The following is an 18,193-nucleotide window of genomic DNA, read 5'->3' on the forward strand; positions in this document are numbered from 1 at the left end:
TATGTGCCAAAGGCAGATTGCAAAATTCAAATTTTGTTTAGGTGCTTTTGCTTTTTGCTTCTTCTTTCACAACCACTCATGAGCTCTTGGTAAGTCTGAATCATTCAGATCTTGTATACAGTCATGATATCATTAAGTCGTTCCTTAATTTTTTTTTTTTGGGTGACAATACATTTTAAAAAATTAGTACAAAAATAAACATTTTATATATGAAAAAAAGTTAAACACGAGAGTATATAATTGGTTTGATTCGGTTCACCCTTTGTTCTTTGGTTGATATCAAACCAAACAAATTACTATGGTGATTTTTTATTTATAAATGGGAGAAGTATTCAAAACACACTCCAACTTTTGGGAGTCCTATATTTAATGGCCCTGGACTATTTTTTTGTGTATTATTGAGGGTATTATTGGGTGACGTGGACAAAAAAGTGAGTCCTCAATATTGGTATTCGCGAAATCCACGTCACCAATAATACCCTCAATAATACACAAAAAAATAGTCCAGGGGGGTCATAGGACTCCCGCAAAGTTGGAGTGTGTTATAGCAATTTCGGCCAAAGTTAGAGTGTGTTTTGAACACTTTTCCCTTTATAAATTTAACCTCTCATTTATGAAGATTACCTTTTTTTTCTTTAAACCTTTGATGTGATTCTTATTTTCCCATAAAGCCCCGCAGAGATCCCATTTGCTTTTAGCTATAATGACTACTCGATTTTCAGTATATAATGTCTCAGAACTAACGCGAATGTTCTCTAATATTTTTAAAGCTAGGGTATGCAAAAACGAAAAACCAGGATGCCTTCTACAACTATAAACCAATAATCACTGCTTCAGCTCAATGCAATACATGAGGACTTGCAGCAAACTTTCAAGATGGCAGTTACACACTAGCATACATGTTAATGTTAAAAAGATGTCATGTAAAACTTCATTAATTTCAGTAACCATTTTGATGTACAGGAGATCTCATGACCATACGCACGGTTATCGATCAATAATATCCTTCGATTTGATCATACATTTGCTGAAAAATAATAATTATACATAGAATATCTGTCCAACGTTTAACAGGCTCTCATGAGGTACATTGAAGATTACACTATTTTCCCTGCATATTTTCCTAAGAAACGCGTATATATAGTCGATAGCAATTTTCTTATAGAACCTAGAGTCCCTCCTTGCTCTAACTATAGTGTTTCCAAGAATGTGTACAACCCCAGCATCTCGACAACGATTCAAGAATTCCATTTCATCCACTTCTGCCTGGCTGCTCTCACGGCCTAATGATGTCACTGTGTTGTTCCCTTGATTAGGAGATTTTACAGGAATTATTGAGTCCACCGTCGAACATGTGAAGTCATTATTATTTCCGGTGGTTAAGTTTCCATTATTTCGCAGTAGGTAATCCATTGAATTCTGAGTTTGCTGTCCATATAAGCTGTACTCATCGGAGTCAGAACAACCTTCCATCATATTCTCCAGCCGGACAAACAGGAAGAGGTTATCAAATAGCTTTTTCTCGAACTCCTCATCTTTCTTATGTAGGTCTTTGTAACCATACCTCGCAACACAACGGAACATGTGAAAATTCTTGGGTCCTATGCGCTTCACAAGGAACCTCTCGTCTTCTGGAACTGTGTAAACTGGAAGATACTTCACACAGACAAATACGACAACTGAATGTACAGCTGGCAGATTTGTGATGAAGTGAGAAAAGATATGTGGAACTCCACTAGCTAGCTCGGTGTAGACAAGTCCTATCCCCGGGACACGTACAAGTCCTAAACTGGGGCCAAGCCCAAGAATCCATGCCATTGATACCTTGCTGTGCATTTCAAATTCATAACGTTTCACAGTTCCGTAATGCCAGACATACATGATGACAAGAAAAGCTGCAGCAATTACAAGTGGAACCCAACCACCCTGATCAACCTTAAATAGCACAGCAGAGAAGTAGGTACATTCAACCACCAGAGAAAAGACGGTGAAGAGGAGGACAAGTACCCAATGGCAGCGCCAGACTAGTAACATTATCAAGGTCATGAGGAACGTCGTCACCAACATGACTATCACGACTGCCGTTCCTGTTCAAGAAAATGCTATGTTAATATGTAAGTTTCAAGGTGAGGTGTTCCGCATGGGGTTAATGCAAAATGCAGGACTGTTTCAGCCATCCTATTTAATTTTGTGCTTTACCTCTTTCATTTAATACGTCATCCTACCTAATCTCATCTCAGCTTCATTTTTTCTTTACAAGACAAAAGTTGGTAGGGTAGAGCTCGACGGGGGATAAGGGAATAAGGCAGGGTCCTGTCTTTAAAATTCAGATAAGAAAAGAGTTGGACGGGCGAATCCATGCTATTCAAGAAGTATTGCAGCAACTCCCCAATCCTAACGAAGTAGTTCCTCCAGCATCCAATGAACAACTCTAATGCTAATTAACCTTACAGAGCATATGTTATGTCTTACTTTTACTAGTTTAATAGCCCACTCTCTAAATTGCTTGTCCACAGTTCAAACTTTTGGTTGACTTCCCTACTACTTTCATCAATTATATTATCTTCAATAGCATACACCATGAAACCCAATTTGTATACTATCATGTCGATTCATCTACAATTAAGCAGCAGTCTCAGTACCCACAGAAACAACTGTATCACATTTATCTGTACTTTGCATCAGTAAAAGTCAAACAAAATCAAGCATTATTATATTCAACACACGTACTCACCATATGCGTTGCCAATTTGGCTTTGATTTCTGAATCCAGCAGTCACAGCGATGCAAAGGACCATAAGGATCCAATTTATATCAGGAATGTATATCTGGCCAAGGAACTTCTTTGATGTATGTACTACCTTTACTCTTGGGAAACAGCCATGTGCCAGAGCTTGCTTGATTATTGAAAATGTAGCAGAGATGGTTGCTTGACTTGCAACGATAGCAGCTAAAGTAGCAATAACAAAAACTGGCCAGTATATGCTATCTGCATTACCAAAAAGATGATCCGTCAAAGACGTTACAACTTCACACTTTAGCGTATGGTGTCAGCTTTACTAGTGCCACAATTTCCATCTTCTTTTAACCCTTGTTTTTTAAAAAGGTCTGTAAATGGTAGTTCGTTCTAAAGATTGTAAACTGAAGTAAAAAAAAAAAAAAAAACAATAGCAAAAGTTCCTGCCCAAACCAGGGACCGACAACTATTCTTAGACTTTGAGCAATCATCAACGAAAAATAAGGGATTGTAGAATTGATGCATTATTACCTGGAATAGAGCAGGTCCTATGTGTCTTACACATCAATAGATAAAACGGATGGCTTATAGTATTGGTATGAGTTCTCTAGATTCATCAGCTTCACTGTCAGAAATGGCAGCGGAATACGTTCTGACATTTGGTGTGGGAACTCAACTTGGAAAGACGAATTTTTCATAATCTACTTTTATTGCAACTGACAAGGAGGCTACAAGCAGATCTTCTCAGAAAAGATGGATGTCAAGCGTAATGAAGTATCTTTCAGAATACCCATCAACATTGGAGTTGGAATGATCTCGATGTCTTTTCTCCAGAAGATCTACAGTTATACTAGCTCTTGAGAAGACAGAATTTGAATAGGGTCATCATTGAAGAACTTCTCGGTTAAGTTCTATTATGATTGCTTACTCATGGGGAAGAGTTTTGTGGGAAGGGACTCGAGGCCAATGTGGAGACAAATATGGATGACATGAGTACCCCACGTGGAGGTGCTCTCCTAACGGCAGGAAATATGAGAAGGAAGAAATGATAATAGTTAGTTAGCGCTGCTTCTGTATGGAAAGTGGGGAAGATACAATCACATATTGCTATACTGTAGCTTAACTATAGAGTTATTGTCTTAGGCGTTATTGTCATGTTTGATGTGGTCAGGGTGCTACCTAGAACTGTGGCAAACTGCTGGTGACTTGGAGATTGAGATAGGAAGCGAGGAAAAATGAGTTGTGGAAAGTATCATGTCTCTGGATTTTTGCCTGATAATGAGAGAAAGGAACAGAAGAGTTTTGAAGGAATTGGAAGTCCGATGGGGAGAGACCGGGGAGTAGAGATCTCTTCTTTATTCCATCTGTACTTTTGATGTAGTAAGGATAGTCCATGTTATACAGATTAGTTTGATGGATTTGCTTTCAAAGCTTAATCTACTCTCAACATAGACCTTGATGTGACATCAACAAAAGCATCTTGACTTAAAAAAAGAATCTAGTTTCCATTAAAATGAAAACATGGAGTAGAATCTACATGTTTTACAGATTAGTTGGATGGATTTCTTTGAAAAGGTTAATCAACACTCAATATAGATCATGATGTGACATTGACAAAAGCAATTTTGACTTATAAAAAGAATCTAGTCTCCATTACAATGAAAACAAGGAGTGCAATCTAACATGTTAAACTAATTTCCAAAGGCAAACTCTAGTGGAACAGGCACACCGAGGTATCTCTTCAGGTATAACTCAAGCAGGGTGCATTTTTCTTGGCCTAAGGGCACAGCTCCCTAAGACTGCCTCTCTTAATTTATCATTTTTAGGAGAAAAGGTTTTTAGCTTCAGTAGTATTCAGTGCATGATTCAAGATACCGCTTTTTGTAAAGGAACAAACTGGAAAAATATCCATTTGACAATAATTGGTCTTGGGTTCTCCTTTTCTAAACCAGTCTACCAACACAGTCTTACTTGCAACAAGTCCATTCTAGCCGTCTCACTTTGTGACCACAGTCCACATACTTTTCATTTACTTCTTCCAATTCACAAATAATGCTCTCTAACGACAAAATATAGATAAGCTAGGGACATATCAGGATTTTTTTTTAGAAAAGCTAGGGACAGTCTATTTTGATCTGAACTGACAGCTGACGATGAAAACATATTGTAAGCTCTATTGATATACAACTCATTAGCACTCACTCTATTAATCGAGTTTGACACAACCGTGGACCAAAACCAATAAATACAACAGCATTTTATAAAGTTAAGAGAGCACGCCATGCCTGGAATAGAACGGTAGAATGCATCGACAACATGTTCCTTATTTTGCATGAGGTATGCTGCTTGCCCCGTATATGTTAAAAGTAGGCAAGGGAAAACAATGACTGTGAAAGCAAGCTGTATTGCTGACACTGGAAAATGAGCGAGATCAGCAAAAAGTGCCTCTGTCCCTGAAGTAGTCAGCAAGGTACTATCAGAGTTCAAACAGTCATTATTTGCCATCTAATAAACTATTGAGATATGACACCTAGAAGAGATGTTCGTTAAGAGGGAAGGGAAGAGGATAAAACCTGTGATGCTGAGCATTATTCCTCCCAGGGATGTCCAACCGTCTCTCTTTCTCCTCCTAAAATACCTATATATGTACACAGGGGAAAAGGCCCTCAAAACAGAGCTATCATATTTCCAGATGTTGAAGATGCCGATACCTCCTACTAAAAGAAACCAAAGCAGCACAACTGGAGCAAACAGCCAACCAACCCTGTCTGTGCCATAGTGTTGTAAGCTAAATAAGCCAACTAATATAATGACGGCAACAACCACTACAACATCTGCATCAAAGAACACCGAAATTAATTCTTTTTCATAGCATCAAAGGATGGATTTTAAAGTCATTTTGAAACAAAAAGATGGATATTAAAGTCGAGGTAAATGATCAAACAGAAGCAGCTAAGAAAATGAATCAACAAAGAAAAAAGAAAGGTGATATTAACAAGATAAGTGGAATAGTACCATTACTCATCTTTGGATGGTCCACCTTGATCCCACCAGAAGCTGAAAGAACTGAGAATTTTTTTCTGAATAAGTTCTTTGTCACAAATTTAAAATGTAAAAACTAACACAAACATAAACCAAAATATAGAGAATAAATCTTCATAAGCTTTCTCATACTCTGTAAGACGCCATAACTACTGTTTTCCTTTTGACTAACATACTTTTTATTATACAGAAGTGGCGTACAATATCTTTTATGTAATTTCTAAATGCATAAATTTTATTTTTTAAAGGATTAGCGTATTCTGAATTGAAAACAAACACTAGATAGATTAATTTCGTATTCTGAATCTCATCATTCTTTTCGAAAGGATTTAAGTGCCTTGATCTCCGTACACAAATCCATTTACTTCCTTTTCTAATTCTGTGGCATTGGCAGGAAACATATATGGAGAGTAAAGATACCATATAAAGTGGCATGCTTTACTTAGCTGGTAGTGAAAAAGCTGCTCTAACCCAGGACAATCTAAGGAAAAGGGGTGTATCTATTTGTTCAAGGTGCTACTTGTGTGGCCATACAATCAGCCATTCGTTCCTATATTGCAGAGTGACTAGTCAGCTGTGGGAATTGTTCATCGACCTCAGGGGTATTAGATGGGCAATGCCAGGAAGCTATGTTGCTCGGACTCGGGTGCGGGTGTCGGATACGGGTACGGATCTAGAGGTCGGATTCGTCACGATCTAAATTTTAAGATACGAGGGTACGGATCCTGGTACGGATACGGGTGCGGGGATTCGGCAAAAAATAATTCAAAATCCTAAAAATAGAGTTATAAAACCTAAATTTTGAGATATTATGTGGAAAGCTTGAGGAGAAAATATTGATCAAGAGGAGAATCTCGAAAGGAGATAAAAGGAAAAGGAGTGACATAGAAATTTCTATATACAAGTTATTCCATTTTCTTCAATTTCACCATAGCTTTTTGTTTTGATTACATAAATCATTGAATCTGTCCGGAATTTCTCCCTCGATTTTGGTCAAAGTACCCAAAACTGGTTGACCAGATCGGGTACGGATCCCACACCCACACCCACACCCATGTCGTGTCGACACGGGTGCGGCACCGAAAGTGAAGAGTCCGAGCAACATAGCCAGGAAGAACAACTGAACTTCTGATGTTGGAATGAAGGGGGGGAAAAGTACTACCAACAACGCCAGATGAAGAATTGCCCCAGCAGCTACTTGGTGCACTGTCTGGAAAGAAACTCAAGATGCTTTGAAGATACAGCTAGCGCTATTCAGAAGATCAAGAAGAACTGCATTCTCCTTTGTTGTTTTTGGTGTAAAGCTGAATGTATTGATGATCTAGATTCTATTCTAGAGGTATTAGATTCCTAGTAAGAAAAGCAGGGATTGTAGTAGGTTTTTGTTGTAGTAAACACCTTTTGGTTTCCAGCACAATCTTTGTGCTGAAGATTCATATAACATACTGGAATATGTTACTCACTCAAAAAGAAAAAAAAAGAAAAAAAAACAGTGGCATCGGCAGAGGACCTTAGTCCTAATCAGATTAGAAACCTTTCTCTTTTGATCAGAATTACTAATGAACAACACTACCTTCAGTTATCCATCATAGGCTGTCTCATCTAGGTTGTCATCTTTATCGAGGGTTAAGCTAGTCCTTGATGGATTTAGGTCATTCATGTTGCAATCACATTCTACCGATTGGAAAGTTTTTCACCATAAACTAGAATAATGAACTTCCGTCAACATAGTAGACAACAAGTAAAAGACAAGCTTCAAACAAGTACCTGAGATGGCCGGAGTAAGAATTCCATCACCTATTACCGTGCAAGTGCCAATAACTACAAGAATAAGAAGGGAGTTCTTCCTGAATGGATATGCCTCCAACCATCTTTTTGTTTTTGCAGCAAATGAATGCTCATGGAATGTGCTGCGACTATAAGTTGTCAGCTCTTCATCTGTCCGGTGTTGGTTGGGAATTGTCTTTATCTTAGCATGGCGACATAGCAAAGAATAAAGAGCAAAAGTCCCACCTGAAAAGACATAAAACTCAATTTTATCATCTCTAGCGTTTTCGAGCATTAATTAGAGAACACATCTTTCATGTTGCTCTACAGTTGGGTAGGTTGATTAATGAAAAATGTAAGCACAGAAGGAAAAAGGAAATTCAGTTAACTAAATAACAATATCAAATGAATGCATGCAAACTGCAAAGTCCTTAAATGTAATTGTAGAATGAGCTAAGTTTATTACCTTCATGACGTGTCTGTAACATTGTCAACATTAGAGTGATTGGTTTATCACAGTAAATAAGATATACTTAGCAAACAACTATTATATCTAAAGACTTGAACTCCGAAATTAGCTTACCTTGGCCATTGTCGTTTGCTCTACAAACTATGAAAACATATTTGAGGAGAGGGATAAGTGTGAGGGAATATATGATTAATGAAAGTGCACCAATGACATCCTCTGTATCATCAATTCCATGGGGAAATGTATTGTAGAAAACATACAAAGGAGACGTTCCCAAGTCTCCATAAACAACTCCTAGACTCTGAAAAGCAAGCCGCAGAAGCAACAACGCTGAGGTATTCTGAAAAAAGACAACTGAATCAGCAAACTGGGAGAATGAGTTGATCACAACTAAAACCGGACTCATAATTTACTCCAATTTGTAATCAGCCAAATACTCACCATCATGGATCATAAACTCATACAGCAAGTAAAAATGTGACTATTGAACATTTGCAGATAAGTACCAAATCAATTTTCATCTGTTGGTCATCAATAAGACAGCGTTTGCTTTTGAGTTCATCAAAGATGAAGTAAACAAGTCTTCAACATGAAAATTTATCTTCCCACAGCCTACATGTCTTCTTCTTTTTTCAGACTAGGATAGCAAATTAGTACTGGATAAGATCAAAAGAGTAACTCAACCAACATCAAGATGAATGAGAAGATAAAACTAACCATTCAATTACATACAACAAACTGGTCCCCTGACTAAAAAAAATCATTAAAGCAAACAGAAAAAGAGAAAAGGTGCATCAATCAAGTAAACTAAAAGAAAAGCCACAGCTTACCTTTTCTCTATACATATTTTTTAGTCTTCCAGCCTCCTCATCCATAGGTTGATCAAGTTTTTGGTCTAAATCCCACATACCTCCTTTAGTTTCACCACTATCTCCATCAATTCCCATCCCAGAAATCCCAGAAGCCATCTTAAATACAAATATGATTTGCAAACTTAATAATTAGTACACAAAATGCAACCAACCAACCTTTCTAATCAACCAAAATGAATACTAATTCAATTCAAAGAACTGATTAACTTCCAACCCACCAACAGACCAAAATTGGGAATGAAACAGTTCAAGAACACCAGTCATACATAAATCTAAAACCAAGATTCAATTTTTTTTTCTCTTTTTTTTTTTGTGTTTAAATTCAGCAAGCTAGTGCAAGAATTCTCATGATTAGAGACAACTCCATATCCAACTCCAATCAATATTAAGCCACAGAAAATCAGAAAACACAACTCCCAAGTTTAGCTAAATACACAATTCTCCTTCTTTTCCACCCAAAAAAAGTTCAAAATTCAATTTTGAACCCAAATAAATCCACTTTTGAGGAAATTAGCAAAACCCCAAATCTTGAACTGACATAACCAACACAAAAAGATGAAGAAAAACTTAATTTATGTCTGCACAAAAAAAAAGGTCAGTTTTTTGGGGCCTCTTTTTTTTTTTTTTTTTTGGTGGGCAGAGAACTCACATCCCCTTCATTTTGTCCACTATGTTTTTCTCTTCCAAAGAAGAATCATTTTTTTTTATTTTAAAGAACAAAACAGAATTCCATGGCTTTAATATGCTTCTTCATCTCTCTCTGTCTCTCTATATATGTAGGAGAGATGGTCAAGAAAGAGAGAGATGTCATAAAATTTGTCTTTTTTTGTTATTTTTAATTTAATGGGATGTATTTGTTATGCTGACGTGGCGGACAGAGAAAGAGAGACCAACGTTTTATAGCATTGTTTTTTTTTTTATTAAGATGACATAAAAGAATAAGTAACTTTATAGTTATCATAATTTATTCAATTAAAAAAATATAAAATAAGTAACTGTATGTAGTTGATTAAGATCTAAAGAATATCCTGGGGAAAATACCTTGGGGGCCGTTTGGTATGGGATGAGATATCTCATGGTATACTTTTATTCCATCTTCCATATGGAAAAGCAATCTCATTATTTTAGTATAAATAATGAGATAAAATAATTTTGGGACTAAGTAATGTCGATAACCAAACACAGGATAAAATAATCTCATGTCTTATTCTGTAATTATTATTCGTATCCCAACAACCAAATCAAACGACCCCTTAAATTTTTTTTTTTTTTAAATGGTTTCTGCTCTCAAGCTTTAGCACGAAGGTGAATGTAAAAGAAAGAGAAAGTTCTTTTCCAATTGCGCTATCTCATCTCTATCCTAAGGGCTTTATGCTAGTCAATGGAGGTCAAGTATGCTTGTGATAGTTAAGCAAATCAAAATAAGTTTTTTTTTTTTCTGACGGATTATGATACCCTTAATTGCAATCTTCTTTCATGTCTGAGAAAGGTATGAAGTAAACGAAAAAAATATTACTACATGTGGTAAATATGAGTCTAATTTTATATATATAAAAGAATTTTTTCCTTTGAAATATAATTCAAATTATTTTATGGATTTGAATCAAATAAATTATTTCTAACTTTGTAATATTGTATTTATACAAAATTTCTAAATTATATATAGTTGTTAATAATCATCAGTGGCGAATGCAGAGTACCTGTACGACTTGCAGAATTTACGGGAACTCAATAACTTTTGCTCATAATTTGCATATATAATTAAAAAAATATATTGAATATTTATAGATATTTGACTGTATACTCATTTATCGTTGTATATTAATTTTAGATTACTGTTGGAATCCATAAATTTTAAATTTTGAATTCGTCTTCGACAATCATGAGGGTATTTTTTTTTTCTTCATAAAGGACGCATAAGCCTTGGCATTTTATCAAGGAAAGAATACTTTTACGTACTGATTAATTAATTAAAAGATAGTACTAAATCACGCAATGGGGCAAAAAGATTTTGCATAAATATATCAGTAAAGAGGATGCATTTGGGTTTGATACGATTTGAAAAGGCAAAATACATCAAAACACCCCTAAACTATACCCAAAATGTCGATATCACACCTAAACTATACGAGCGACCTATTACACACCTTAACATCTTAAAAGTGAATTTAATTCCCCCTACAAGCTGACGTGACACAAAATAAAAAAATAATTAATAAGTGGCGCGTTTTTTATAAAAATTTATTTTTTTATTCCATTTTTTATTAAAATAAATATTTTTGCATCAAATGGAAAATTTTAAATTTTAAATTCTTTTTCTTTTCTTTTAGTTAAAATTTTATTTATTTTTTCTTTTTCTTTATTATAAAATATATATTTTATATCCGCTCAACCTCCCCCTCCCTTCTTCGTCATCTTCTCAATCCACCACCGTAACGCCACCACCATCACTCCTCCAATAATCACCATATCCTCCACCACAGAAGCCACCATTATCCATCTATTGAAATGAAAAATAACTCCAACAAGAACACACCCTGAGTGCAAGAACCCAAGGTCAGTAGCATTTTCTTCAACCATTTCTGGAGAGATGCTTTCCAAAAAAATCTCCTCTTATCTTACAAAATTAATGGTCAATGTCTATTCCCTTGTGGGAATAGCATCCGCCACTCGCTCCTTGGCTCTTATCTACATCCCTCTGCCCCTCGAGAAAGAAAAATCAAGAAAAGGGAGATTTCCGGTGAACTATTAATGGTAGGCCTTTTCCGGGTACTAGTAATACAGTTTTTTTTTTCATTCTCTCTCCTCCCTTCACGCCACCACGCCGCCGCCCCGTCTCTCCTCTTCACGCCACCCTAGCCGAACTCTTTTTTTTTTTTTTTTGCCTTACAATTTTTTAAATTTTCTTGAAGAGCTATGATGAGATCTGAAGAAAGTCATGCACCACTCTTACAAAAATTAATTTTTTGATTGATGACAAATTTCTCATACCATTTTGCTTCTGAGCTCTTATACATGCTTTTCAATTTTATCATAATTTTTTTTTCATAGAAAGTGATTATCGTAGGAGCCGTGATTATCGGAGGAGCAATGAAGAAATTGCACGAACTGCCCTTCAAATGGGCAACAATTAAGAAATTGCACGAACTGTCCTTTGGGGGTGGTGGGAAGGTGGTGAAATGGGTGGTGGCAAATTTGGTGGTGGCGGATATGGTTGTGGTGAAATTGGTGGTGGAGGTGGTGGGTTTTGTAATGAGTATAGAAGAAAAAGAAAAAGAAAATAGTGCAAATTAAAAAGAAAAAAGAAAAAGTATTGAAAATAATAAAATTTATTTTATTTCCATGTAGCGCTGACGTGGCATGCGTGTGTGAATTTTATTTCCACGTGGCGCTGACGTGGCATGCGCGTGTGGAACATCACACGCTGTGAAAGTGATATAATATTTTGCAGGGTGGTCTTAAATTCACTTTTAAGATGTTAAGGTGTGTAATAGGTCGCTCGTATAGTTTAGGTGTGATATCGATATTTTGGGTATAGTTTAGGGGTGTTTTGATGTATTTTGCCATTTGAAAACTTTTTTTTTTTTTTTTTGCCCTTTAGCAAAAAGAACGAAAAAGTACGGTCGTAGATTTTTTGTGTCCAATCTAGCAGGGCCTACCAATATTGTGCAATTCATTTCACGTTGTAGAACCTATCCATTTTGTAAAGATAATTCACGTCTTATTGCCTTCATTTGGTGGGAACATTTCTTCTCTAAATGGCCCTATCATATAATGATTACATCTTTTTGTTTCGCTACATTGGATTACCTGTCGAATTCAATTTCTTCAAAATTGAAATGAAGAGAAAAGGTAGAGCCTTAGAGTTAGATATAAATATGGACAAATAAAGCATGCGACTCACAACATAGAAATTAATAAACATTTCAAATATGAAAGAAGGTATATCTTTGTTTTTTCTAAGTTAACAGAGAACTTGGTGCTAGTAAGCAAATTATAAAGGGCAACTTGCATAAATGACTATATTTTAGTTTTTTTTTTAGGCATAGCTATACTTTTACTAATTACATTTCGTAGGCTGATGGAGTGTATTCACGCCTTCTGATGGTGCATTCAAAATTCAAATTTGAGTCGATTTCGTTGTATTCAAGTCAGATTTCGATGTATTCAAGTCAGATTTATTCAACTAAGTTGTATTCAAGACAAATGTATTCAACTCAACTATATTTCATTTGTAGATACTTTTACACTGTATTCAATTTATTATATTTAAAATCGGTTGTATACAAAAAAATATCCTTCAAAATACAAGCAAAAAATACATAAAGAAACACTGTATTTTACTCTAAAAAATTAACAAATACACTCAAAATATTGAATACAAGAAACAAAATACACCCCCAAAAATTGAATTTTGCACTAAAAATTTAACGAATACACTCAAATACTGAATACAAGAAATAAAATATACCCCAAACACTGGATTGTACGCTAAAAAATAAACGAATACACTCAAATGTACACCTCCATCTCAGATACAAGAAAATAAAATACACTCCGATTTTGAAATACAAAAAAAACAAAAAGCTCAGATCTGAGCCGGCAGGTCGAAAAATGCCTGGACCTGGAGACGATGATGGCGGTGGAGGAGAGTGTATTTATAAGTTTATTTCTGAGATACACTCTATTTCGTGGTGACTGCTCCAGTTCAGATCTGAGATACACAATTCGCTCAGATCTGAGATACACTCTATTTTTGTGGTGACTGCTCCGGTTCACCAGAGCTAGAAGCTCCTCGCCGGAGCAGCGAAGAAGACGAATGAGCGAACGGAGCAACGGTGGATGTTGTGGTGGCGTTTGGTCGGAGCTGCTGTTCGTGGTGACTGCTCCGGTTCACCTCAGAGCTAGAAGCTCCTCGCCGAAGTAGCGAAGGAGACGGCTGAGAGAGAGGCGAGAGGGGTGAGAGACGGCGGAGAGAGAGAGGCAATGGAGGAGAGAGAAAATAGAGGAAAATGAGAGGAGATTTGGAGAGAATAGAGAGAAAATGGTAGCAATAATAAAAAGAGGGCTTATCATGTTTTCATAATTTCATCCTATAAAATACAAAGATAAGAAAAAGACGTAGGTAGCATAATCTATATCTATATATAATATAAAACTAGGTATAAACAAGGTGATGTGGCACCTCTCTATGACCTCCATTGCTATTTATCTTTTTTATCCTTTTTTTTGGCTTTTGCTCATTTAAAAAATGTAGGTTATAGCTTAAAAAAATTCAAAAGGTCATGTCTAGCTCTTGATTGCAGCAATTAAGAATTACAATGGCTAATAGTTGATTTATATAAAATGAGTAACGGTATGGCACGTTCTTATAGACATAGAATCAAATTAATGCTCTTAATACTCATATTTTACTCCATACTTTAGAATGAAGATATGGGCACGTTCTTGTAGACCTGAATCAAATTAAGAATATATCCTTAAATGTGGTGATAATGAAGGATTAATTATTCAACTCATCCTCATACTCTACATAAATAAGCTCCATGCCCTCTCTTTAGATAGCATATTCTAGCAATCTTTTGAGTTTCTTTTATAATTTTTTAAAACTTTTTTCAAGTTGTAGTCATTTCGCAGAAATACAAAAACTAAATAAGTCGATGCTAAATCTGTGGTGAATTTCCCGCTGGACAACAAAGAAAGGACAGAAGGCGGTGACAATATAAGAATAAACAGATGGACAAGAAATCTGTTTATAGAGATTTCGTTGTTGGTTAGTTTGAACAATGATATGAATTGCTTCTTTATGTTTCACTTTCATTTCAAAGGTGATTAACTAATATACAAGTTATGAGTCAAAGTAACTTTTGTAAGCTTGTAGTCTTGGTATGTGAAAAACTATAATTATGAGACTTTGCACTTTGTTGTGTGGATATATAAAATAGTATTCGCAATTTGTCGGATGAATTTGTTGGTTGTATATTTAAATTCATTATTTCTAAATTATTAGTTCCATCGGATATTGTAGTTAAATGACCTTATTCATAATCTACCTTCTGAATCAGTCTGAAGCAGATACAACACCATTGAGTGGGTTAAGGAAAGATTACAAGATATCGGAGATGAAATTCTGAGAATGAAGAAGGTGATGTGCACCTCTCCTTGGCCAAGAAATATATATATATATATATTTTTCTAAAAAGGGCCTTTTTTCCCTTAATCCTCTAATTAGAAATGTCTAAATACCAATCTCATGATATTTTAGTTACAAATTCTCCATTTGAGTTTCTTGTCTTTATTATGATCTTTAAAAGAAAATACAAGCTTTCAAATACTATTGTAATTTTTTTACTTCTCTTTCGTTCATACAACTAATGTTTGTCAATTCATTGAATGTCTAACGGTTATTTTTTTGCAGCATTTTGTAATGAGATATGATGAAATCCCACAAATTCAAGGGCTTGTACGAATTCAAAGAAATCGCCATTTTTTCCCATTGTTTCTAACTATTGATTTTCTCACTCTCTTGCTATTATATAAGATGACTTCTATATATTTCTTTTTGCAGCTACTTCTTCTTCAAAATGGTATAATACCCAAAATATTACGGACTTTAAAATCACCCCTACAACAACTTTAATCGTCTTCCCTCAACATTCAGACATAAGAAATGGGCAAGAATTCTTGATGTCTCTTAATTCGAAAGTTCAGATTTTGAATTGATGTCCTTTTATTGATTTCTCCTAAATTGTATTGATTTATTCTGCAGATTTAATATAATTCAATTAATTTGCTAACATTCCTATGAGAAACACTTATAATATTAGAATTCATGTCCTATCGAGCATTTTATTTCTTTTTGAAATTGGTTTATTTTGTAGCTTTATTACATTAACCCACTTATTTTTAATTACTTCTGTGAAGTTTTCCTTATTCCTTTTAAAAAGTATTAGTTCATCGTAGACTAATTTGTATTGTGATAAATTTGTAAAATTTAGTTTTCTTTGAAATGATTACCTTAACAAGCGAAGACAGTTTGGAAATTATTTTTTTCCTATAAAATTCATTTCTTTATTTAATATTTTTATGAATCTTTATTTAATTTTTCTCATCATATATATTGCCGTGAAAGTTTAATGCTGTTACATGCAATTTTTATTTATCACAATAATATTTTCTCATTTTATGTGATTTCTCTTATTATGAAGTTTTCTCCCCCACTAAAATAATGTCGAATCTTAATTTATGATTTTCTTATTCAATTTTATCTATGTTGAGTTGGATTGATTCTTTCATACTTAACCTACAATATTTTTCACGCATTCTTTCCGTCAATATTTTATACATAATTTTATGATTTGAATCATATTTTTAGAAAAATTATGATCGCGTGAAGCGCGGACAAGTACACTAGTATAATATATACTTGGATGAAATTGACTTTAATGTTAAGTAGAAACAGTATTGCCTTTCTCTCTTTGCTACACTTTTTCTGTTGTTGGAAATTCTGTTTTTTCCATGTATTATAAGGTTGTGACAAAACCTTTCTAACTAAAAATAGTATACTTTAGAATTGTACATTTATTGTCTCTAATTATTGTAGCTTAAAGAGTCCTATTCCTATAGCTTTAGGCTCATATAGGTTCACATGCTTGAGGACCCACAAATATAAGGATTTGATGATGAAAATTCATACGGTTGTAACTTTACATTAATTCTAGTTTTTTCTTTTCCTAGTCTAAATCATGTTTACTTGCATGACGTATTTGTTTACATGGCTACTTTCATTGAGTTTTCCGTATGACGATGTATGATGATGGATAGTTAGACACAAATCCAAGTTTTTAAAACAATATAATTTTCTCAGTAATAAGATCAAAGTTTTCACTCTTATCTGGCCGAACTAAAATATTTCTTATGGATTTTCATTTTATCTTCTCTCCATTAGGGCGGGGGCATCTTTAATTCGTCTTCTCTAATTTCTTTTTCTTTTTATTTCCTTTTTTTTTTTTGTCTTTCTTCTTAACCTCATGTTATCTCCACTAGTTTAGTAAACTAAGTAAGAAAATAACATATTCAAAAAAAAAAAAAAAATCAATCAATTAGGAGCTCACATATGTTTGGATTACTGTACATGATTTTAATTCAATTTGCTTATTAAACCATTAATTATGTCACTTCTAATAACTTCATATCATTTCAGTGAATTCGGAGCAGCACATAGCTAACCATGTAAGTTGGTCTTGTTGGCTATTCGTGAGCTAATTGTATGCTCAATCTGTCAATCAAATTGATACTAATGTTTTGTAATTTGTACCAAAAAAAAAAAAAACTAATGTTTTGTAATCATCCATTCATCCCACATGTCACTTCGATTACTAACTTTTTCAAGGATATGGTTGAGCTGCATTATTAGAGGTCCCATGATTGTAATGTTGACGTTTAATAATTTGCTAATAAGTATTGACACCTAATTATGTTAAACTTATGGATTGCTGTCCCTGAAGATGCTAAAGTGTGATGTATTTGCAAGAAAATTGGGCTTATTAAATACATATATTTTTATATTTAAACGATCTGAATTTGATATAGTCCATAAACGTGAACTCAATTATAAGTATGAAAATTGATGATTGAGCCATACACTTTATGTGCTTAGTGGATCTAGTTTGACGATGAGTGTAGGCTCAAACTGATGAGGCCCATAATTAATGAGATGCCTATATGCTATAGCTTGTTAAAAAGTTATCCTTCATTAATTACAGCTAAGTTCGCTCGCTAGTCCTTTTATAAACAAACAATCAGAGTTATTTTATTTTGGTGGTGGTATCATTGACGCCTTTATATATTGTGAAAGATTAATAGAAAGGAAACTTGGTCCTTCACCAATCCACGACATGACTCAAACATGTATGCAATCATCCTTGTTGATCCACAATTCCACGTTATTTTTGTATCCTACTATCATGTTTGATCTTGATTTAGTGTTAATATTCTTACAACATTGACAAGAAAATTTATTAGCTTTATGATATATATCCATGGAAAAACAATATTATTAATGCATCTAATAATAATGCAGCTACTATTATATAAGTAGTTGTTTAGTGCATACAACGTAACTCCAAATCTATATATATTGTAATTTAGTGCATACAACGTAACTCCAAATCTATATATATTGTAAAGTTAGACATAGACAAGGTGATGTGGCACCTCTCTATGGCCTCCATTCATATTTATCTTTTTTCTATTTTTTTGCATTTTTCACTCATTCTTTTCATTTGATTATTTTTTGAAAAATCC

At 34.5% G+C, this 18,193-nt stretch overlaps 1 protein-coding gene and 1 non-coding gene across 3 annotated transcripts; one reads left to right on the forward strand and one right to left on the reverse strand.

Annotated features, from left to right (window-relative positions):
* Positions 1-919: 919 nt before the first annotated feature.
* On the reverse strand, positions 920-9,673 carry LOC132040652 (potassium transporter 11-like). Of its 2 annotated transcripts, XM_059431312.1 has the most exons (8): positions 8,846-9,673; positions 8,130-8,355; positions 7,547-7,792; positions 5,753-5,803; positions 5,311-5,571; positions 5,023-5,190; positions 2,735-2,989; positions 920-2,087 (listed from the first exon to the last, which is right to left on the reverse strand). In XM_059431312.1, exons 1-8 carry the CDS (start codon positions 8,981-8,983, stop codon positions 1,042-1,044), a joined length of 2,391 nt encoding a protein of 796 aa, XP_059287295.1. In that variant the 5' UTR covers positions 8,984-9,673; the 3' UTR covers positions 920-1,041. The 2 variants fall into 2 exon arrangements, with proteins under 2 accessions (XP_059287295.1, XP_059287302.1); XM_059431319.1 differs by lacking the exon at positions 5,023-5,190.
* Positions 9,674-11,798: 2,125 nt separating this feature from the next.
* On the forward strand, positions 11,799-11,896 carry LOC132048480 (small nucleolar RNA Z221/R21b). The gene has a single exon (XR_009413012.1). It is a non-coding gene; the product is annotated as a small nucleolar RNA Z221/R21b (small nucleolar RNA).
* The last annotated feature ends 6,297 nt before the right edge of the window (positions 11,897-18,193 follow it).

Source organism: Lycium ferocissimum, chromosome 2 (assembly GCF_029784015.1).
Source record: "Lycium ferocissimum isolate CSIRO_LF1 chromosome 2, AGI_CSIRO_Lferr_CH_V1, whole genome shotgun sequence".
In the NCBI taxonomy this organism is placed as follows: domain Eukaryota; kingdom Viridiplantae; phylum Streptophyta; class Magnoliopsida; order Solanales; family Solanaceae; genus Lycium; species Lycium ferocissimum.